Here is a 24647-nt window from a genome sequence, read left to right on the forward strand (position 1 = left end):
AACTACACAGAGACAGGAACAATCACCCACGAAACACTCAAAGAATATGGCTGCCTAAATATGGTTCCCAATCAGAGACAACGAAAATCACCTGCCTCTGATTAAGAACCGCCTCAGGCACCCATAGACTTTCCTAGACAACCCTACTCAGCCACAATCCCAATACCTACTAAAACCCCAATACAAAAACACACCACAAAATAAACCCGTGTCACACCCTGGCCTGACCAAATAAAGAAAGAAACACAAAATACTAAGACCAAGGCGTGACATTGGCGCTGTGTGTGTTAGTTTTAAAGTCTTGGACATTTCATAAGTGGGAAGAGGAAAGAGAAGAGAAAGTTGTAGAGTTTGGTTTTAATCTTACGATAAGAGGTTAGACAAAACATTGTTGGAGAGGGGTTATATTTTTGCCCACTGGAAGGAAAGAAAAATAGGATATGTTAAACTGAAAGTGATTCAGGTGTGAATAAGGAAACATTGTGATAATGTATTCTGATGGTTATTGATTCTTGGTTTGATTGTTTAGTTACACCCGTGAATTTGAGCAGGAAAGTTCATGTATTCTAACATTGTAATCTGTTTCCATTACGTGGAACAATGTCAGGTCTTTAAAGTTGATTGCAGTTTGACTAGTTTTTACTTTTACAGGGACAGTGCACATTAATCACAGTTGTGTGTGTCTAATGGCAGTGTGTTCCAGACATGGGAAGCTCTCACACTGAAAGCAGATTGACAAAAGGTACTTTTTGGGTTATGGGTTTGTTTATTTGTTAACTTTTTATTGTTGATTTTAGGTGTTGTTTACTGTTTATTGTTGATTTAAGGTGTTTAGGTGTTGAGGAAAAAATAAATACATTTAGATAGTAATGATACCAGGATCATTGTATCTAAGGGTAGTGTATGTTCAATTAAGCATACATATACATTGATGTAGATTAAAACGAATGAATCATGATTTGAGGTACAGTGGAAATATCATTATTATTAGGTTTTGTTTATAGTTCACTTTTGAGTTTCTGGATCGGTGTAGGATAATGAATGCCAACGAAGTGTTTTGTGTTTTTTTCTAGGAAAATGGGTGTTTCATTGTCTCTCTTTGAAATGTTTCCTGGGACTATAATCTTGGGGAGAGTGAATGAGATTGAGGCCGTAAACTACCAAATTGAAAGGGCATGGAAGTTTTTGTGTGTCCTTACCTTAAGGTTTGCAAATACACACACACAAAACATTTGTTATGACTATTTAAAACAATTTTTTAAAAATACTATATTTGATTTAACTATGTTTGTTTTAAAATTTCCTTTGGGTTTGGTTCATTTGTTTTAGTGCCAAGGTATCTAAAAGGGGCACGCACGCACATGGAATTTTTACGAGTTTTTATTTTCTGAGTTTTAATTAAACACGTGAATTATTTTGATAAAGGAATGTTCTGGGAACCTGGGATACAACAAGTAGGAAGTGTTTGACTATTTCTGTAATTTGTCTAATATAGTAAAAAACACTTCTTTGAAGGGTTTTGTATGACCTATGACCTCTATCATGACTTTCCATTGGAAAGCCATTTGGATAATGAATTTATGGTCATTTGTAATTCGGATTTCAAGGTAATTTGTGTAATTGATAAATATGATTGAGTTTATAGTTCTTTGCCATATTTGTAATTTGGACCAATGTGAAGAAGGAGAGGGCATTGCTTTTAACTAAGGGTATGCTGCTTTAAGTCTATTTTCCTATGACCATAGGGGTTAAATCATTTTTCTTTGTGGAGTTTTTCAGAGTAGTGGTTTTATTTGTTTATGTTATTTGAAATGTTGTTTTATCTTTTGTACCAGTAGCAGTTTTGTTTTATACATTACTCTCATACTGAGAGATATGTGTTAAAAATGGGGGAGGATTCGGTTCTTTGAGGTTTTGGATTGAAGTTTATACACCTTGAGTGATATGTGAAGGAGTGTACTGTATTGTTGTGTTTGTTCTGTTCTATTCCCGAGGTGATATAGGTCTAACTTCCGGATCCTTTGGCTCTACGATGGAGTTGAGAGTGTGATGAGGAGTATAAGCCCATTTGAAAGAATAGTTGCAATATAATGCGTGGTTATTCTTTTTGAAATATGTTTAGATATGTGTATTAAGAATAATTGGTAAAAGTTATCATTTATCATGTACTTAACTTCTTAACTGTACGTTTGTTTATTCCATGTGTAACTCTGTGTTGTTTGTGTCACACTGCGTTGCTTTATCTTGGTCAGGTCACAAGTGGAAAATATGAACTTGTTCTCAACTGGCCTGCCTGGTGAAATAAAGGTGATTTATTTGCATTTTTATGTAGAACTAATGTTTCGTTTTTTCTCCACCCTAAACTGTTTCATTTTGTACTGTTTGTACTGTTGACATATCCAAACAGAGGGACCATTGTCCCTCAGGAAAGGTAATGTGTGCGTGTGTGTGTGTGTGTGTGTGTGTGTGTGTGTGTGTGTGTGTGTGTGTGTGTGTGTGTGTGTGTGTGTGTGTGTGTGAAAGAGAGACCATCTATACTGAATGGGACCCTCAAGTTTCAGCACCTTGGACAGGGGATGTAGACCCTTCTGTGACAACAATTACCCCTATGGCCTTGCCTTATACTGCAATAAGGACTGGATTTGGTTGTTTGATTTGCTGAATGAATGACTGATTGAAGGTATACAATCAAATGTGTATCTGATGATAAGCATTAAACAACATCTCCTATGTGTATCTCTTATTTGACAGTAGGCCTAATTCACTGTTTTCCTATGCTTGTTAATGGCAGGTGCAGCACGTTTTGCGCTCCATCCATGGTATGACTCAGCAGTTTCTGTGCCAGGGCCGCAGGCAGGGCATTAGACAACAGGGGGACATGGAGAAACCAGTGGAGATGATGGAACAGCTGATCAGACAGAACTGCAAACACACTAACCTGGTGAGGTCACTCTTAAACACAGGACTTTTTGTCACTTAGATTTTCATTTTTTATAATCATAATAAACATGAATGAGGTATTATCAGTCAATGACGATGTAATGACATGACATCTTCAGTGTTTTGCTTTCTTTTAGGTGAGAGGACAGAAGAGAGCCGCCCCGTGTGTGACTTCCCAGAGAACGAAGGGAAAGAAGAAGAAGAAGAGGATAAGACTCGTCAGGGCCCTGATAAACTGTTGGCAGAAGCTGCAGAGTGTGTACTTGCCCACAAAATGAATGGGAAATACTATGTTTTTCTTTTTCCCAATCGTTAAAAATGAAAGCATGTATGGATTGTGTTTAGTTTGGTTCTCATTTTGTATAGTAGAACCACATTTGTACGTCAGGGATGGTGCTCTCTGTTTATGACCTTTCTTCTTAGTCTGTAGTTTCTCATCTATAAACTACAGATCATCTGAATTAAAGGTAGACTCAGCGATATGACGTAGATGCAGAAAGTAAACAGCATTGTAGGTCAACTTCCACAACAACGTAGAGCAGTGAAACGCAAGGCTCAAATTCTCTACTGTTTTGGTGACCTGGCAACCAAACTGTGAACAGCTGAACACATGCACAGATATTGCAGAAATGCTGCATCTCGCTCATCTCAATATCTCCGGTGCTGCTTGAGGCAATGACATTTTGCTGACTCTACCTTTAATAATGGTTGTTAGAGGATGGTATACAATGCAATTCAAATATTTACTTGTAATACTTTGTGCACACACATAAAAAATATATTATCTCATAATCCAGAGATTGCGATCCCTTTTCTTAAACATATATTTGGTGCTGTTCTATAAAATTAATCAGTCATTCAAGCTGCCCACAGCTAATAAAGGTTTCTCAAAACTGCACCAATTGTTTTTTATTCCTTTAATTATCAATACATAGGCTATTACTAGATATCAACTGTTTTGTTCTCTTTTGTTGTGAAATTGTTATCAAAATGGACAAAAAACTGCTACATCAGGTGGCGGCATGAACATTACATGTGTGGGAACACCATTATACCGAAGACAAAGAGGAGGAAGAAAAAAGACAAAGGAGAGTTTAGATTTTTGATTAGATTTATTAATAACGGATGTCAATGGCGTCAGCTAGTCTTACTGGGGTTCGACACAATGAAAAAGACAGAAAAAAACTTTACAATTTACATACATTTAAAAACATTAACATGTTATGCATCTATCAGTTAGACATACAGTTGAAATCGAAAGTTTACATACACTTAGGTTGGAGTCATTAAAACTCGCTTTTCAACCACTCTACACATTTCTTGTTAACAAACTATAGTTTTGGCAAGTAATTTTGCCAACAATTGTTTACAGTGAGATTATTTCACTTATAGTTCACTGTATCACCATTCCAGTGGGTCAGAAGTTTACATACACTAAGTTGACTGTGCCTTTAAACCTCTTGGAAAATTACAGAAAATGATCAAATCAAATCAAAGTTTATTACTCACGTGCGCCGAATACAACAGGTGTAGACCTTACAGTATAATGCTTACTTACAGGCTCTAACCAATGGTGCGGAAAAAAAGGTATGTGTGTGTGTGTGTGTGTAGGTAAATAAAGAAATAAAACAACAGTAAAAAGACATTTGAAAAAAGAGTAGCAAGGCTATATACAGACATCTGTTAGTCAGGCTTATTGAGGTAGTATGTACTTGTAGGTATCGTGACTATGCAAGTATGATGAACAGAGAGTAGCAGAAGTGTAAAAAGAGGGGTTGGAGGGTGGTGGGACACAATGCAGATAGCCCGGTTAGCCAATGTGCAGGAGCACTGGTTGGTCGGCCCAATGAGGTACTATGTACATGAATGTATAGTTAAAGTGACTATGCATATATGATAAACAGAGAATAACAGCAGCATAAAAGAGGGGTTGGGGGCGAAGCACACAATGCAAATAGTCTGGGTAGCCATTTGGTTACCTGTTCAGGAGTCTTATGGCTTGGGGGTAAAAACTGTTGAGAAGCCTTTTTGTCCTAGACTTGGCACTCCGGTACCGCTTGCCATGTGGTAGGAGAGAACAGTCTATGACTGGGGTGGCTGGGGTCTTTGACAGTTTTTAGGGCCTTCCTCTGACACCGCCTGGTGTAGAGGTCCTGGATGGCAGGCAGCTTTGCCTCAGTGATGTACTGGGCCGTACGCACTACTCTATGAAGTGCTTTACAGTCGGAGACCGAGCAATTGCCATACCAGGCAGTGATGCAACCGGTCAGGATGCTCTCGATGTTGCAGCTGTAGAACCCTTTGAGGATCTCAGGACCCATGCCAAATCTTTTTACTTTCCTGAGGGGGAATAGGCTTTGTCGTGGCCTCTTCACGACTGTCTTGGTGTGTTTGGACCATTCTAGTTTGTTGTTGATGTGGACACCAAGGAATTTGAAGCTCTCAACCTGCTCCACTACAGCCCCGTCGATGAGAATGGGGACGTTCTCGGTCCTCCTTTACCTGTAGTCCACAATCATCTCCTTTGTCGTGGTTACGTTGAGAGATAGGTTGTTATTCTGGCACCACCCGGCCAGGTCTCTGACCTCCTCCCTATAGGCTGTCTCGTCGTTGTCGGTGATCAGGCCTACCACTGTTGTGTCGTCAGCAAACTTAATGATGGTGTTGGAGTCGTGCCTGGCCATGCAGTTGTGGGTGAACAGGGAGTACAGGAGGGGACTGAGCACGCACCCCTGGGGAGCTCCAGTGTTGAGGATCAGCGTGGCAGATGTGTTGCTACGTACCCTCACCACCTGGGGGTGGCCTGTCAGGAAGTCCAGGATCCAGGTTGCAGAGGGAGGTGTTTAGTCCCAGGATCCTTAGCTTGGTGATGAGCTTTGAGGGTACTATGGTGTTGAACGCTGAGCTGTGGTCAATGAACAGCATTCTCACTTAGGTGTTCCTTTTGTCCAGGTGGGAAAGGGCAGTGTGGAGTGCAATAGAGATTGCATCATCTGTGGATCTGTTTGTGCGGTATGCAAATTGGAGTGGGTCTAGGGTTTCTGGGATAATTGTGTTGATGTGAGCCATTACCAGCCTTTCAAAGCACTTCATGGCTACGGACGTGAGTGCTAAGGGTCTGTAGTCATTTAGGCAGGTTGCCTTTGTGTTCTTGGGCACAGGGACTATGGTGGTCTGCTTGAAGGATGTTGGTATTACAGACTCAATTAGGGACATGTTGAAAATGTCAGTGAAGACACCTGCCAGTTGGTCACACATGCCCGGAGCACATGTCCTGGTAATCCGTCTGGCCCGGCAGCCTTGTGTATGGTGACCTGTTTAAAGGTCTTACTCACGTCGGCTACAGAGAGCGTGATCACACAGTCGTCCGGAATAGCTGATGCCTCATGCATGCCTGAGAGCCAGTGTAGTATGATTCAATCTTAGCCCTGTATTGACGCTTTGCCTGTTTGATGGTTCGTCGCAGGGCATAGCGGGATTTCTTGTAAGCTTCAGGGTTATAGAGTCCCGCACCTTGAAAGCGTCAGCTCTACCCTTTAGCTCAGTGCGAATGTTGCCTGTAATCCATGGCTTCTGGTTGGGGTATGTACGCACAGTCACTGTGGGGACGCCGTCCTCAATGCACTTATTGATAAAGCCAGTGACTGATGTGGTGTATTCCTCAATGTCATCGGAAGAATCCCGGAACATGTTCCAGTCTGTGATAGCAAAACAGTCCTGTAGTTTAGCATTTGCTTCATCTGACCATTTTTTTATAGACCGAGTCACTGGTGCTTCCTGCTTTCATTTTTGCTTGTAAGCAGGAATCAGGAGGATAGGGTTGTGGTTGGATTTACCAAATGGAGGGCGAGGGAGAGCTTTGTAAGCGTCTCTGTGTGTGGAGTACAGGTGATCTAGAACTGTCTTCTCTCTGGTTGCACATTTAAGATGTTGATAGAGATTTGGTAGAACTGATTTCAGTTTCCCTGCATTAAATACTCCGGCCACTAGGAGCACCGCCTCTGGGTGAGTGGTTTCCTGTTTGCTTATTTCCTTATACAGCTGACTGAGTGTGGTCTTAGTGCCAGCATCTGTCTGTGGTGGTAAATAAACAGCCACGAAAAGTATAGCTGAGAACTCTCTAGGCAAGTAATGTGCAATTTATCACAATTTCCTCTACTTCAGGCGAGCAAAATCTAGAGACTTCCTTAGATTTCGTGCACCAGCTGTTGTTTATAAATATGCACAGACCCCCCTCATCTTTCCAGAGTGTGCTGTTCTATCTTGCCGGTGCAGCGTGTATCCCACTAGCTGAATATCCATGTCGTCATTCAGCCACGATTCCGTGAAGCATAGGATATTACAGTTTTTGATGTCCCGTTGGTAGGATATTCGTGATCGTACCTCGTCTAGTTTATTGTCCATTGATTGCACGTTGGCGAGTAATATTGACGGTAATGGAAGCTTTCCTAGTTGTCTTCTGCGGGTCCGGACGAGGCATCCGGCTCTTCGTCCTCTGCGTCGCTTCCTTTTGCGAATAATTGGGATGTCTGCCCTGTGGGGTGTTTGGAGATTATCGTGTGAGTCCTGCTTGTTGTTGTTGAATAAATTGTTGTCTAATCTGAGGTGAGTGATCGCTGTCCTGATATCTAGAAACTCTTTGTCTAATCCAGAGGTGAGTGATCGCTGTCCTGATATCCAGAAGCTCTTTGTCTAATCCAAGGTGAGTGATCACTGTCCTGATATCCAGAAGCTCTTTGTCTAATCCGAGGTGAGTGATCGCTGTCCTGATATCTAGAAGCTCTTTGTCTAATCCGAGGTGAGTGATCGCTGTCCTGATATCTAGAAGCTCTTTGTCTAATCCGAGGTGAGTGATCGCTGTCCTGATATCTAGAAGCTCTATGTCTAATCCGAGGTGAGTGATCGCTGTCCTGATATCCAGAAGCTCTTTTCTGCCGTAAGATATGGTTGCAGAAACATTATGTACAAAATAATTTACAAATATCGCGAAAACCCACACATAATATCACAATTGGTTAGGAGACCGTAAAATGGCAGCATCTCCTCCGGCGCCATTTTGTCAGCTATTCAAAATGGTCCTGCTCCTTTTGGTAATTAAGCTATAAGACCAACTTTAAAACGTTCAGGATATCCTGACTTAAAATTCTTTACTTTTATCAACAAAAACTATATACATTTGCATAAAATAACTCACCAACAATAACTCTTTAACTGGTCAAGCTAGAGACACCAAACCAACTTGCACATGTTCAAGCTATTCCATCTTCAAATTCTTAACTTTAGAAACCATAACTATGAATTTTGCATACATTTTAATAAATTATCTCAACAACAATAACTCTTGAACGGTTTAAGCTAGAGACACCAAACCAACTTTCACGCTGCCAATCCTTCAAAAACTTTGATGATCTATAAACATGTGCATAAATTAGCATAAAATAACTTACCAACAGTAATTTATCTCTCTCTCTCTAAGGTCACCTTTGGTGTTGGACTAAGAGATTTACTATATTATCATACTGTTTGTGACTGTCCACTTGAGGAGTAATGATGTCTGGTTATAGATTCTAAATTCAAAGCTCATTTATTCCCACTTTATTCCCACTTTGAAGTTTATTTCTCTCCTCTGTGTTATATTTGGAGGGAAAACAGAGCAGACAAATGAGCTCATTGACTGGAAGTATTTCACCTGTACTGGCTGTCTACAGGGCTCCAGTACTGGCCTGAGTTATTCTGACGTGATAGAGCTGAGGTGGAATCTCTGTTCTTAACCCTTTCACACGTACCATCACACGGGTGTGATCGTTCTACAGTGGTCCCTGAAGCGTACGATCACACCCGTGTGTTTAGAACACTCGTTTAGAATGTTCCTTTAGAACGGCAGTTTCGAATGACGCAACAATCAGCGTTTGAGCTGGCCACACTTTTTTCAGAAACTATTTACACAAACACAGTCCTTACAAAGTTATGTCCAGAATGTCAGCAGTTTATTTTTGGATGCATTGTTCAGATATTCACAGAAGTAAATATAGCATAAAACAATCATCCTAACCGGAAAAATGTAGGCTACATTTGTCCTAGCGCTGACGAAAGATTGACCCAACACAAGCAGTCATATTTTCTAACTCTCGGCTGACGTAAACTACAATATGAATGAGCTAATAGCAATTACTATATATAATTAATCACATCACGGGTGAGCTCACCATTGATCGAAATAACTAGGTAAAACACTTCATAGAAATCGAAAGTAATCCGACGATTAGTTTCAGCGTGCAGCCATGCATTTTTTCCTCACAGAAACCGAAGATAATAAGAGAAGACGAGATGAGTTTGGTCTGTTTGTAGTATGCATGTTGAAGGGGTGTGTCATCTACCGTCGTTCACATCCCACCATTAACTTCCGGAAGTCCTCAAAAATTTGTGAACTCTTACTCACCTCATTTTGTTGTAACATCTTTGGTCAAACAGACGTGAATCCCAGAATGCATTGTATGTCAACAAACATGGCTACACAGCTGGAATTAGCTTAGCTCATCATAATCAGTACAACCTTCAAAAAAGTATTTTACACACAATATGTGCCCATTACAATCTGTGCAAGAATCGGAATGCATGAGTTGTCACCTAGAATTGAAAACACGTGAATAAAATCGTAAATACACAAATAATTACCACACAAAACATTTTCTGATAGTGATTTATTGATACAAGTGGCGCGTGCCGGCAGTCAACCACGTAACCTCCCACTCTGCGCCATTCAGTGTTGTTGTTTATGTATGTAGCTAGTGAGCTAAACTGTAGCATTTAACAATGTCTTTCAAAAGGAGACAACTCACAAATGTGGAAATTCTGGAGATTTTTTTAAATTCTGACAATGAGTCTGAGTATGAAAGTCAGGAATCAGATTCTGACAGTGACAGTGAGGAGCTGCCCCTCAACCTTGTAGCCATTGAGAACCCTGAATCTAAATTTCCCTTGTCAACTGAGGAAGTACCAGGTCCCTTTGAAGATGCTGGTGGTGATGGAGGCAGGCCGACAGTGGATGAAGTACAGGAGTTCTGTGGTAGCTGGAAGGCCACCAGTCATTTCACCCCACCTGGCCCTGCTGTCTGCTTTGACGAGTCCCAGTCTGGAGTGCAACGCCCTTGCCATTTCCAACTGAGGCAGAGTGCTTCAAGTTGTTTCTCACAGAGGAGCTGGTGGGAGAGATAGTTGAGGAGACCAATCGCTATGCCTTAGAGCTACAGGAGAAGAGAGAGCCAGGAGTGAGGGGGAAACTCGCTAAATGGGTGACAACCACAATTAGTGAAATGTATACCTTCCTGGTGACAGTCCTTCTCATGGGAATAGTAAAGAAGAACTCCCTAAGAGAATACTGGAGCACAGATCCTATGTTTGCAACTCCCTTCTTTGCCTCCCTCTTTTCCCAAGATCGCTTCCTAGTTCTTCTGCGATGCCTGCATTTTGTCAACAATGCTACTGCCATCCTAAGTGACCCGTTATACAAAATAAGAAATGTTCTTATCAGCCTGACATCAGCATTTGGTCGGGTCTTTGTGCCATACAAGGACCTATGCATTGATGAGTCCCTGATGTTATGGAAAGGTAGGCTGGCGTTCCGTCAATATATTCCCTCCAAAAGGCACAGGTTTGGAGTCAAGTTCTTTGTCATGTGCGACGTGAAGACAGGATTTGTCCAGGATATTATAGTTTACACAGGGTCCACCACTGACATCAAACATTATGATGGGCTTGGGGTGTCAGGGTCCGTGGTGATGACCATGCTGGCTCCTCATCTCGGCAAGGGACACACTTTGTACGTGGACAATTGGTACAGCAGTCCCACACTCTTCCAGCATCTGCTCTCCAACAGCACAGGGGCATGTGGCACAGTCAGGTCGAACAGGAAGGGGATGCCGGCATTCGGATGCAGGAAGATGCAGAGAGGGGAGGTGGAGTTCCAAGAGAACGGTCAACAGCTGGCAGTAAAGTGGCATGACAAGCGAGACGTCCATGTCCTCTCCACTGTCCATACAGCAACCATGTCGGCCACAGGGAAGGTGGACCACCTGACCGGAGAGAGAAAGATCAAACCAGATTGTGTGCTTGATTATAACCTCAAAATGGGGGCCGTGGATAAGGCAGACATGATAAACAGCTTTGTGGAATGCACACGGAAAACGAACAAGTGGTATAAGAAGATATTTTTCCATCTGATCGACACTGCTGTCCTCAACGGCAGCATAGTTCACCGCCAACTAACAGGTGAGATGATTACTGAACAAGGTATTTTTGTAATTGGATGTACAGTTCACATACAAATCCATTATGCAATTATAGTGACAATATCTCACCCACCTCCCCACTGCCTCATCATCCTCTAACTTTCCTCATCCTCCCCACTCCCTCATAGGTAAAGTAATTACCTACCAAAAATACAGAGAGAACCTCATGAGAGAGCTGCTGGAGGAGCACCACACCCCTCGGCGCCCATCCACTGGGGGTCGTCCTGCTGTAGACAATCCCCTACGCCTCACTGCACGACATTTTCCCTGCAAAGTCCCTCAAACTGCTTCTCAAGGTAGTCGCACACGGAGGCATTGCAAAGTCTGCCTGTCTGGCGCCAGGAGAAGTAAGCAGAGGAAGATGACAAAATACATGTGTCTAGCTTGTGATACACCTCTATGTATTTCACCATGCTTTGAGGAGTATCACATACTCAAGCATTATTGAGCACATCTGCAGCAATAGGTGACTGACTGACCTGACATGTGACTTGACAGGTGACCAGCCATGATACTATGCCTTAGAGATGGGGGTGGAAATGCAGTTGTTGTTCAGTCACTGCATGGATATTAAATATGGGTTACGCATATTCAGTTTTTTGTCCTCTAGTAAAACAAGTTGTTGAAATAACTACCAGTACTGCAATAAAATAGATGAATATTACATATTGGCATGCGTTTTCTTGCTGTGTTTTCATCCAGTACAACTGTTAAGGAGTGTACGTTAGCATACAAAAGCTGTCCTCATTCTTATGCTCCAAAGATGTCCAGCTTCAGTTATGATATTGGCAAATAATGTTTCTGAAAGTACAGAATAAAGAGGAATTATTCATTAGAATACAATATAAGGATATAGCAATAAAACAATACTACAAAGAAGTAACATAATAAACACTGCTATAAAAAAAATAGTTTATTGCATTGACAAAATCACAGATTTGAGTTATAACAGTAAGAAACTAACTTTTGAGCTCCACAAGGGGGCAAGGCAGGGCAGAACAGAGCTATGCTGAATAGACCAAATAAACAAACCATGGTCATATTTTTTATTTATTTAACTAGGCAAGTAATGTAAGAACAAATTATTATTTACAATGATACAATGAATATTTACAATGAACGCTGGGCCAATTGTGCGCTGCACTATGGGACTCCCAATCACAGCCAGGTGTGATACAGCCTGGATTTGAACCAGGGTGTCTGTAGTGCCATAGACCGCTGCGCCACTTGGGAGTCATAAGGCCAGGGTAGCTTCAAAATACAACACAAGCTAATAGTTTTCTGACGCAACTAGCATTGTTTTACAGAGCTAATAGAATAATGTAGCTAGGTAAGCATGATTGACAATAACACCATAAAGGTTATAAAATGTGTAACGTTACCTCACGTGTCCGCAGTTATAAGGAATATATTATGATCTACAGCTACAGCAGAAACGGCATACGGAAACTATTATTATAACTATTATAACGTAATAAGGCACTTACTTTGATGGAAACGCAGCCTGGATTTGAACCAGGGAGTCTGTAGTGACACCTCTAGTACTGATGTGCTGTGCCTTTGACCGCTGCACCACTTGAGAGTCATAAGGCCATGGTAGCTTCAAAATGCAACACAAGATAATACTTCTCTGACGCATTTAGCATTGTTTTACAGAGCTAATAGAAGAATGTGGCTACATAAGCACGATTGACTATAACATCATAAAGGTTATAAAATGAGTAACGTTACCTCACGTTTCCGCGGTGATAAAGAATATACACAAATATATTATGCTCTATACATACAGTACGCTACAATAGAAATGTGGAATAGAAAATGTGAACACGTGTGCAGATCCTGTTCTGACGGGAGATGAGCAAATGTCTGCAGACGTGAACTGCACAAACAATTGGGAAGTGCTTGGGGAATTTTGTCCCTGTCAGAAATGTCCCAAAAATGTAATTATCCGCAAAAGTAAAAATGACTATTTTTATGTGAATGAATGAGGAGGCGGAACACACCTAAATTCAAACTGTTTTTAGAAAATAAAAACTTGTTTGAAAATCATTTTAAATTGAAGTTAAAACAACTTATAAATATAAACAGGCTGCGTGCTTTAGTTTGAGGGCAGCGCGGATAAAATGTACTGTTACGTATCAATCACATTCTGGAATGGAGAGAACATTCTAACATCACGTGCATAAAAAAACTCACGCTGGGGCGACCGTTAGAGATATTTGGAACTCACGCATGAAAGGGTTAATTCCCTCTGTGGGGAGAAGTGGAGAGTGAAGAGGAGAATAGATCCTGAGTTATTCTGACGTGATAGAGCTGGCTAAGGTGGAATCTCTGTTCTTAATTCCCTCTGTGGGGAGAAGAGGAGAGTGAAGAGGAGAATAGATCCTGAGTTATTCTGACGTGATAGAGCTGGCTAAGGTGGAATCTCTGTTCTTAATTCCCTCTGTGGGGAGAAGTGGAGAGTGAAGAGGAGAATAGATCCTGAGTTATTCTGACGTGATAGAGCTGAGGAGGAATATCTGTTCTTAATTCTCTCTGTGGGGAGAAGAGGAGAGTGAAGAGGAGAATAGATCCGGAGTTATTCTGACGTGATAGAGCTGAGGAGGAATCTCTGTTCTTAATTCCCTCTGTGGGGAGAAGTGGAGAGTGAAGAGGAGAATAGATCCTGAGTTATTCTGACGTGATAGAGCTGGCTAAGGTGGAATCTCTGTTCTTAATTCCCTCTGTGGGGAGAAGAGGAGAGTGAAGAGGAGAATAGATCCTGAGTTATTCTGACGTGATAGAGCTGGCTAAGGTGGAATCTCTGTTCTTAATTCCCTCTGTGGGGAGAAGTGGAGAGTGAAGAGGAGAATAGATCCTGAGTTATTCTGACGTGATAGAGCTGAGGAGGAATATCTGTTCTTAATTCTCTCTGTGGGGAGAAGAGGAGAGTGAAGAGGAGAATAGATCCGGAGTTATTCTGACGTGATAGAGCTGAGGAGGAATCTCTGTTCTTAATTCCCTCTGTGGGGAGAAGAGGAGAATAGATCCTGAGTAATTCTGACGTGATAGAGCTGAGGTGGAATCTCTGTTCTTAATTCCCTCTGTGGGGAGAAGTGGAGAGTGAAGAGGAGAATAGATCCTCCAGTTCTCTGATGAATTTTGACATGTACGACACAACACTGGCCTAACTGGACAGGCAGGAGAGAGAGAGAGTGAGGTGGAGCGATGGGGAGAGAGAGAAGCAGGGGGATGGATGGGAGGAAGAGGGAGAGGGAGAGAGGAGGGGAAAGGGAGGGAGAGAGAAGGGAGCATGGGAAAGAGGGAGAGTTTAAGGATTTGGGAGTTGGCAAGACGGAGATATTGTGAAAGAGAGGCAGAGGATAGAAAGAGAGTGAGAAGGAGAGAGAGATATAAATAGAATCCTTCTGTTCCTGAGCAAGCAGACCTCATCCCTAAGGAGGAACATGACAGAATTGAATTGCTATATTTCTTCTTCAAAAGAGGGATGAACCAAACACTGCAATTGTCTGACATCTCTCGCTCTCTTTCTTTCTCTCTCTCTCTCTCTCTCTGTCTCTCTCTCTGAGTAGTCGCCCCATGCCAGTTTCAATTATACTGTAGATTATAAGGCATATCGTTGTTGGATTTCACTAGGAGAGGGGAAAGTTGGAGGACTAAACAGGAATAAATCAATGAGACTGTGAGAATGCTTTGGCTATGTCTGCTGTCCATAGGATTAACATCAGAACAGACAGATTTAAGTGAATGAATAACAACATCAAAACAGATTTAATCAGAATTTGCAAAAGATTGAGGCTTGGGACCAGGGTGTGAGTGGAATAAGAATGACCTCTCTGCCCTATCTTTCTCTGATACACACACAGTGAGAGAGTATGGGGTGATGATGAGAGAGGAGTAGAGAAATCTGTCTCTCAAATGGGTTCTGTCATCTTCTGATGCACCCCCTGATTAAATAGAGACTAGGAACACAACCCTTTCAGGAGAGGGTTTGGGTTCGATATGTGTGTGGATTTAAGGAAAACAGGCACTTCCCTGAATCTGAGATCAGGGAAATCAAGTATTATTATTTTGCCAAGTAAGTTCATTAGCAACACATTCTCATTTACAGCAATGACCTGTGGGAGGGGAAAGAGCCAACTGGAAGCTGGGGATGATTAGGTGGTCATGATGGTATGGGGGTCAGATTGGGAATTTAGCCAGGACACCAGGGTTAACACACCTACTCTTACGATAAATGCCATGGGATCTTGAGTGACCACAGAGTCAGGACACCCGTTTAACAGCCCATCCAAAAGACAGCACCCTACACAGGGCAATGGCCTCAATCACTGCCATGAGGTATTGGAATATATATTTTTTTAAGGCAGAGGAAAGAGTGCCTCCTACTGGCCCTGCAAAACCACTTCCAGAGGCATCTCGTCTCCCATCCAGGACCAACTGTCAAGTGTCAGGCGCAGGACACAGAACTGAGTAAAATAACGTACTTTACTCTGAAAAAATAATCGGCCAATACATCCACGCAGGGATAACAAACCCTAACACAAAAGACTAACACAAGACCAGGAACAATCACGCACCAAACATAATGAGAACCAGGGGTTAAATAGGGAAATAATAATAACGTAATGGGAACCAGGTGTGTACAATCAAGACATAACAAATGGAAAAAGAAACGTGGATCCGTGGCAGCTAGAAAGCCGGTGACGACGACCGCCGAACGCCGCCCGAACAAGGAGAGGCACCAACTTCGGAAGTCGTGATACCAACCCTACTTACCTACAGAAGCAAGATAGCTTTGGGATGCAGAGAGGTATGCTGCTGGCTGTCTCTTCTTCTCTTCACCATTTCCTCTTCTCTTTACTCTCCTATTATTCACTGTGCCATATCTGTATGACAAGAAACACAACAGAGGAGTTGGCTAAAGCACAAACTGAACTGAGACCAGGCTACTTGCCACCATCGTTGGCAGAGAAATACCATTGTCTTATCAATGGCCCACTATGCCTGTCCCGCCACTGGTGAACCACGATATCTCCTTTGGTGGGGTTTGACAATGTCACGGCAACGGAGAGGAGGTCTGTTGGCATGTCGATGGGTGACCATATGAGAGAACATGACGTGATGAAAGTTGAATCTGCCGTCAGTTAGTTACAGGATAGCCCTGCCTGTCTGTCTGGCTACGCGTCTGGGAAAGAAACTAGATACAGGATGCAGTTTCACCATCCCAGGGAGAGACACACTGGGATAACAGTTTGGACCAGACAGTGAGGATCCATCCGATGCAGTTTCACCATCCCAGGGAGAGACACACTGGGATAACAGTTTGGACCAGACAGTGAGGATCCATCTGATGCAGTTTCACCATCCCAGGGAGAGACACACTGGGATAACAGTTTGGACCAGACAGTGAGGAACCATCTGATGCAGTTTCACCGTCCCAGGGAGAGACACACTGGGATAACAGTTTGGACCAGACAGTGAGGATCCATCTGATGTAATATTTATTTAATTGTAACACCTAATCAACGTTTTGGCACACAGTGCTTTCTTCAGGAAACAGGTCCTGTGTGTGTGTGCACACGCATGCCTGTGTCTGCTTGTGAGCGTGTGTGCTCTGGTCTCTTCCTGTCAACATGTGCTGTGATGAAGCCTTGATGGGAGAGCGAGTACTTTGTTCTGCGTTTGTCTGTAGAACTTAGATCTCTGTGCTCTACAACGAATACCACTGATGCTCCATCGATGGCTTCTTATATCTGAAAACCCACAGTATCAATTAGCACACTGAGTTGAGAGATGACATTAAAATGGTCCCTTTTCCACTTTCTTTCTTTGTCCTTTGTAGTCCCGTGTCTCCCACTGTTTTTCATCCAACAGAAAAGATGCCCAGTGGCGTTCTAGTCATATAGAGTGACAGAGATAGTGGAGGTCAGTGTGTGGCGATTTGTTAATGTAGCTTTTGCTGCAAACCTTTTGTTTCCTCCCTGTCTCAGTGCAGCTGGCGCAGTCAAGCTGAAGGCAGCAGGGGCAGCAGGTAGCCTAATGGTTAGAGCGTTGGGCCAGTATATGAAAGGTCGCTGGATCGAACTGACAAGGTAAGAATCTGTTCTGCCCCTGAACAAGGCAGTTAACCCACTGTCTCTAGGATGTCATTGAAAATAAGAATTTGTTCTTAACTGACCTGCCTAGTTAAATCAAATCAGAGCCCTCTTTGACCATCCTGTGCTCTCAACTTGTATTTTTCTACTATCATCCAAATTCTTTCATCAGGAGCAATAGATCCAGTTGATGAACAACCATATCCAGATACAGTAATCAGACAAATCTAGTTACTGGAACAACACAATGCCTGGAATTATCTCTGCTCCATTCATTTGATTATTCTTCATCTAATCAAATGACCTTGCAATATCCTACAATTTATAATTGTTTTATTTATTGCTATCTTGGTAATTGCAACCATTGAGAAAGATTGAGGTGGACAGTTATGTATCAGAATGGTCTACTCTTGGCTTTCCCCAAATGGATATATATATTTCTCTTATCATTTAATAGGCTATTTTTAGCATAAATTATTAGCCAATTAGGCTTCATATTATAGCCTTTGGGGTCACGAATTACCTTCTGCCATGGGCCGATATTTTTCCTTGAGTGGATGGTCTGAACCATAGTGATAAATCATTTGTACACTGCAAATTGACCGGAAGAATCCCAAACAGATATCATTTCACACCTTCACATTGGGATGTGATCACACATGCCTCTATGCGTGGGAATACTCAGGAACAGATATCCTAAATTAAAATCAATTTGAGCTGATATCCTGGTGATTTCACAGTCCAACAACGAAAAGTATCATAAAATAAACACACAAAAAATAAGGTTTCGTTGGTGACCTCTTGTCTCTCGGCGGTCAGGTCCGAAAAGGGTGAGGGGTTAACAACAAGAGGGTCGATTGGTAGCTGACCAACTAAAACAAACGTTCGTATCAGTATACACCGTGCCTCATAAGGACCCAGTAGGCGAGTGACAAACCGTGCGCTCACACTTTGCCATCCAGCCAGATCCAAAGAAGCAATGGGAGACGATAACTGAGGCAACCACAAAGAGCTATACACTGAGACCGACTATGGCTGTGGACGGTAAGAGCGCTGTTTTATTTTTGAAACAACTCATTTGAATCGTTGGTATATCTTTTGTAAAATAGAGGTAAGGGTATTTGTAACAGTCTATTTTTATTAAGCATTAGGTTACACCGGGGGCTTCTATCCCTCCCAGACCTGTGGTGGGGGTTCTCTTGTCAACATCAATAACAACATCTTTACTTACTTAGCTTATTAGGGTGAATTTATGAGGATTCAATAAATGGGGGACTTGTAAGATATCCTCTTGTTCTTTGTAAATGTTGCATAAGGATCAACATCCGTAGAGGATAAATAACGTGGGACATATCTAGGAAGTTTGAACTGGTATGTCTGTAGTTGATCACTCACATATTGCGTTTTGTTTCAGTAGCCTCAGTCCTTGAAGTTCTTTCATAAGAACCTTGACTGGGGTGGGTATAATTTGTGGAACGTTCCAACAGGAATCTGTTCCAAAAACGTAAAGTACAAGGTTGCCAACAAACAACGCATACAAAGTAGCATGATCAAATCACCTAGCTGCCGAATGGGCATCTAGGTGAGTGAAAAACGTATCTTATTCTGCCGCTATACAACTTTGTATGTGTTGTTTGTTGGAAACCTTGTTATTTAAGATGTTTTTGGAACAGATTCCTGTTGGAACGTAACACAAATTATACCCACCCCTTGACTGTGTCCTATTGGGTTTTGGTGGGTGGACTTCACTGCATTAAAATACGCATTTCTGGGATGAGAATTACAGATGACTTTCCCACAGACAGAGTCTGTCTCGGAGTTACTGACACTGTGTCACACATACACGGCTTCTGCACACCCCACGTGTGTTGGGGAATTGAACAGGGCCCGGTTTCCCGACAGCTATGGAATTTAGGTTTAGGACTGTTTTTGACAATGCATCTTTCCTACAACGGCCGAAGTAGCATGCGTTTCCCAAATCACCAGGTAGAGAGAATGTTCGCTAAGTGCGTGGTTGAGGCATGTGTCAGTACTAATAGGTCCCCGAAAGAAAGGCAGTTTACCCTAACATTATAATCATTCCACTATACTGATGACAGATCAGCTCCTAGAAAGATATTATCGCATATGGCTGCAAATATTGCGGCGGCTTGTTCTCATGTTTACTTCAGCCAGCAGATTTGACCGCTTGTTTACAGTACGCCTCTATCACACCGACAATATTTTAGCGTTTTGGTACACCAGAAGTACATTCATTTCCAGTGAAACGCTGCGTTTGCCTTAGAACATTGTGTCGCAGAAGCAGTTGCGGTGCGTTCTGTGTGGTGCATTCTTTATCGAATGTTGTTTGAATGTTAAATGACGAGACAGATGTATTGATGCGAGTAACCAGTCTTATTCAGTGCATCGCAATACATCCGGGTATCTCAAGCACACCGGTAAAACACATGAGTTGCAGTAATGAACATTTTCCAACAGATGGCACCATAACATCTTCCCTTTAATAAAATAGGACAGTAGGTGTCAATTCACTAACAAAACAAACCTAGTAATAATTTCCAACATGAACAGTTTAGTATTTTTTTAATTTTATTTTATTTTTCTCAGGTAACAACACATTTTGATATTCTCTTCACTTTTATCTCTGTCTGTCAACAATCCCTGATGGGAAACCTACAGATGAAGTCTTTTTGGTGGCCGGCCCAGACGCCCGCAGCGTGAAAAGACAGGGGGCTTGTCTGCGAGGACTGCGGGTTCCCGCACAGGCGTGTCACCTGAATGTTTAAGGGGAGAATTGATGGGCGAGGGAGCGGCCGACCTGTTATCCCCTGGCTCTTTGCCCAGTGCCTCAGTCCCCATGTGACTTGCTGGGGTTCCGTCTTTTGTCATGCGACCCCTTTGACCATCAGGGTTCTGAGTAGGTGCTGCCTCAGCAATCCGAAGGTCAACCCTGGTACGACGGTACAGTGATCCATTCACTTCGACCAAGTAGGAGCGTGGTGCCACTTTCTGTACACAGGATCCGAGTCTCCAGAGGCCTGTCCGGTCCCATGGTAGTGGCTTCATTCATACCGTTTCACCCACCCTGAGCTCAGGTAAGCCTTTTGCTGATTTGTCGTAGATGAACTTGGAGACCTGTCTTCTGTGACGTAGCTTCACCAGCATGTCTGTCACCACACATGGCTCCAGGAGAGTGCTGGCTACTGGCAGAACTGCTTTTAAGCGCCGTGCCATGAGGTGCTGGGCCAGGCTGCTATCCATGCCTTCTGTCGGGGTATTGCGCCACTGCAGGATTGCTTTCCAGGCATCTTTGCCCTCTCGCAGAGCCTTTTTGCAGAGGTTCTTTGCGATTTTTACTGTGGACTCCGCCTTCCCATTATCTTTTGGGTGTCGTGGTGATGAAGTGACGTGCTCGAATTCCCATCCTGCAGCAAATTTTCGGAACTCAACTCCGGAGAATTGGGTTCCATTGTCTGAAATTACCCTATCTGGCTGGCCATAGCGGGCAAACTGAGCCTTGCAGCGTTTGATCGTTGTCTCTGCTGAGAGGTCGGGAGGAGGTCAATCTCCCAAAAGTCTGAGTAATGATCGACTACCAGCAGAAAGTCTTTGCCACTGTGCTGGAAGAGATCTAGACTTACTATCTGCAAGGGGCGCATCGGTAGCTCGTGGGACATCATCGTCTCTTTCTGTTGCTCAATGGCATATTCATTGCAGATTGTGCATTTACTGACATAGTCTTTGATTTCATTCTGCATTCCAGGCCAATACAGTGTGTCACGTGCTTGTCTGTAACAGGCCTCACCTCCTACGTGACTTGAGTGCATGCGCGCCAACATCTCAGGCGCAGAGACCGGGGAATAACGACTCTCTGACACTTGAATATTACTCCGTTTTGAACACTGAGCTCCTCTTTGACTGGCCAATATTCTCTGACGGCTAAAGCAGTTTCTTCCCTGCAGTCGGGCCAGCCCATCAGAATCTCAGACCTCAATGCCTGGAGTTGCTCGTCCCTGTCTGCGTGCTGTCTGATTTGTATAAGGCGCTGGTTCGTAACATTGAGGTAGTCAGCCTGGTTGATGTGTTCAACATCCAGTTGCTCTGTTTGTAAGCTGCACACTGCGTGTTGTTCATGCATGGAGCGTGTGTGTGTGACTAATGCAGTATCCCTGCTGAGCGTGTCACTCACATACATCTCCGGCCCTGGCTTATACATCACCTTAAGGTTGTAGTTTTGTAGGGCCAGTAGCATGTTCTGCAGTCGTTTTGGGGAATTCAGGAGAGGCTTGCTGAATATAGCAATAAGGGGCTTGCGGTAATATTGTCGCGCCCTTACAGGTGGAAGCGTTGGCATGCAAACAAAATGCTGAGGCACTCCTCTATTAGAGGTCGCCCGACTAATTGGAATCGGCGATTAATTAGGGCCGATTTCAAGTTTTCATAACAATCGGAAATCTGCATTTTTGGACACTGATTTCTCCTATATATATATATATATATATATAATTTTTTCTTTACACCTTTATTTAACTAGGCAAGTCAATTAAGAACACATTCTTATTTTCAATGACGACCTAGGAACGGTGGGTTAACTGCCTCGTTCAGGGGCAGAAAGACAGATTTTCACCTTGTCAGCGCGGGGGATCCAATCTTGCAACCTTACAGTTAACTAGTCCAACACAATAACGACCTGCCTCTCTCTCGTTGCACTCCACAAGGAGACGGCCTGTTACGAAAATGCAGTAAGCCAAGGTAAGTTGCTAGCTAGCATTAAACTTATCTTATAAAAAACAATCAATCATATTGTCGTTGTGTTGCTGGTTCGATTCCAGGGAGGAGCGAGGAGAGGGACGGAAGCTATACTGTTACACTGGCAATACTAAAGAGCTTATAAGAACATCCAATAGTCAAAGGTTAATGAAATACAAATGGTATAGAGGGAAATAGTCCTATAATAACTACAACCTAAAACTTCTTACCTCTGAATATTGAATACTCATGTTAAAAGGAACCACCAGCTTTCATATGTTCTCATGTTCTGAGCAAGGAACTGAAACGTTAGCTTTCTTACATAGCACATATTGCACTTTTACGTTCTTCTCCAACACTTTGTTTTTGCATTATTTAAACCAAATTGAACATGTTTCATTATCTACTTGAGGCTAAATAGATTTTTATTGATGTATTATATTATGTTAAAATAAGTGTTCATTCAGTATTGTGGTAATTGTCATTATTACAAATACATTTTTTTTTTTTTAAATCGACGATTAATCAGCTTTTTTTGGACCTCTAATAATCGGTATCGGCGTTGAAAAATCATAATCGGTCGACCTCTATTCTCTATCTGGGCATAGTTCTGCTCTGTTGGGGTGAGTGCCCTAGAGGCGAATTCCACAGGCTGGCCCTCTTGCATGCGGCAACAGCCAAGTCCATCCTGGCTTGAGTCACTCTGAATCGTGACAGGTTTTGACACATCGTAGTATCGCAGTACAGGTGTCTGTGTGACCAGTTGTTTTATTTCCTCACCGCTGCGTCATGTTTTGGGAGCCAATGCCAGATGGTGTCCTTGTCCATGAGCCTCCTTAGTGTCTCGCACACTTCAGAGAGCCGCGGTAGGAATTTGGCCAGGTAGGTGATGAATCCGACGAAGCGCTGCACTCCCTTCACGTCAGATGGGTGGGGCATTTCCAAGACAGCCTTCACTTTTTTAGGATCCGCCTTCACTCCGGTGGAGGACAAGATGTGCCCATGAAAGCGGACCTCTGGCACTTTAAACTGAAGCTTTTTTATGCTTAGCCTTAGCTTGACCTGTCTGCATCTGACCATCAGGGCCAGCAGCTTGGCGTCATGGTCACATTCTGCCTCCTCATCACTGTCCCCACAGCCCACTACGAGGATGTCATCTTCTATGGGTTCCACGCCACTGAGTCCCATCAACAGCTCATGCTGTTTCTGCTGATACACCTCTGGAGCCACAGAGACACCAAACGGGTGCTTCAACCACCTCTTCCTGCCCCAGGGTATCCAAAAGGTGGTCATGTAGCTGCTGGGCTGGTTGAGCTTGCACTGCAGGAAGGCATCTCTGGCATCCACGAGCGTGAAGACTCTGGCCTTTGGGAACTTGTAAAGAACATCCTCCAACGTGGGCATAATGTAATGTGAACGTCGCAGAGCCCAGTTGAGGTGTTTAGGATCAATGCATATCCGTAGCTTATCTGGTTTCTTGACGATAACCATATTATTTATCCAATCTGTAGGCTCGTGATGTGGCTTCGTATTTGTCAAGCTGAGCCTTCGTAGCTGCTTTCATGGCCACTGGTACATTGCGGGTTGCACACTGGACAGGCTGGATTGCTGCGTCCAACTAAAAAGTGGACTTCCCCGGAACTGACTGACCGTTGCATTGAAGACATCATGATACTTGCTTAGGAGTGTCTCCTTGCTCAGGGGCCCAGCCTGGACTTACGTATCCCAGTTCATGCCCAATCCCCGCTGAGCTTCACAGTGGCGGGAGGGGCAATGTTCGCTGCCATCGAACCGGTGCTAACAACACTGAAGCTAACTAGCAAACTCACTCTAGCTAAGGTCAATTCGGCGAAATTTTTTACTCAAATAAGCATTTGTTTGGTGAACCAGAACAGATTTGTAATTTGCGGAAAGCATGGTTAGTTATCCGACTCTGACACCATGTTTGAATGTTAAATGACGAGACAGAGGCATTGATGCGTGTCTTGTTCTATGTGGATGGCCGATCTTGTTCTCTCTTTGTGGATGGCCGATCTTGTTCCTCTCTTTATGTGGATGGCTGCTCTTGTTCCTCTCTTTATGTGGATGGCTGCTCTTGTTCCTCTCTTTATGTGGATGGCTGCTCTTGTTCCTCTCTTTATGTGGATGGCTGCTCTTGTTCCTGTCTTTATGTGGATGGCTGATCTTGTTCCACTCTTTATGTGGATGGCTGATCTTGTTTGTCTGGATGGCTGATCTTGTTCCTCTCTTTATGTGGAAGGCTGCTCTTGATCCTCTCTTTATGTGGATGGCTGATCTTGTTCCTCTCTTATGTGGATGGTTGACCTTTTTCCTCTCTTTATGTGGATGGCTGATCTTGTTCGCCTGGATGGCTGATCTTGTTCGTCTGATGGCTGATTTTGTTCCTCTATGTGGATGGCTGATCTTGTTCCTCTATGTGGATGACTGATCTTGTTCCCCTATGTGGATGGCTGATCTTCTTCCTCTTTATGTGGATGGCTGATCTTCTTCCTCTTTATGTGGATGACTGATCTTGTTCTCTCTTTATGTGGATGACTGATCTTGTTCCTCT

The 24647-nt window shown here is 43.0% G+C and overlaps 1 protein-coding gene across 1 annotated transcript; it reads left to right on the forward strand.

Moving 5' to 3' along the window:
• Nucleotides 1–10090: 10090 nt before the first annotated feature.
• LOC135566803 (piggyBac transposable element-derived protein 4-like) lies at nt 10091–11896 on the forward strand. The gene is made up of 2 exons (XM_065014409.1): nt 10091–11208; nt 11357–11896. Exons 1-2 carry the CDS (start codon nt 10254–10256, stop codon nt 11674–11676), a joined length of 1275 nt encoding a protein of 424 aa, XP_064870481.1. The 5' UTR covers nt 10091–10253; the 3' UTR covers nt 11677–11896.
• Nucleotides 11897–24647: the final 12751 nt, after the last annotated feature.

The sequence above is a fragment of the Oncorhynchus nerka genome, unplaced genomic scaffold (genome assembly GCF_034236695.1).
Source record: "Oncorhynchus nerka isolate Pitt River unplaced genomic scaffold, Oner_Uvic_2.0 unplaced_scaffold_3289, whole genome shotgun sequence".
Lineage (NCBI taxonomy): Eukaryota > Metazoa > Chordata > Actinopteri > Salmoniformes > Salmonidae > Oncorhynchus > Oncorhynchus nerka.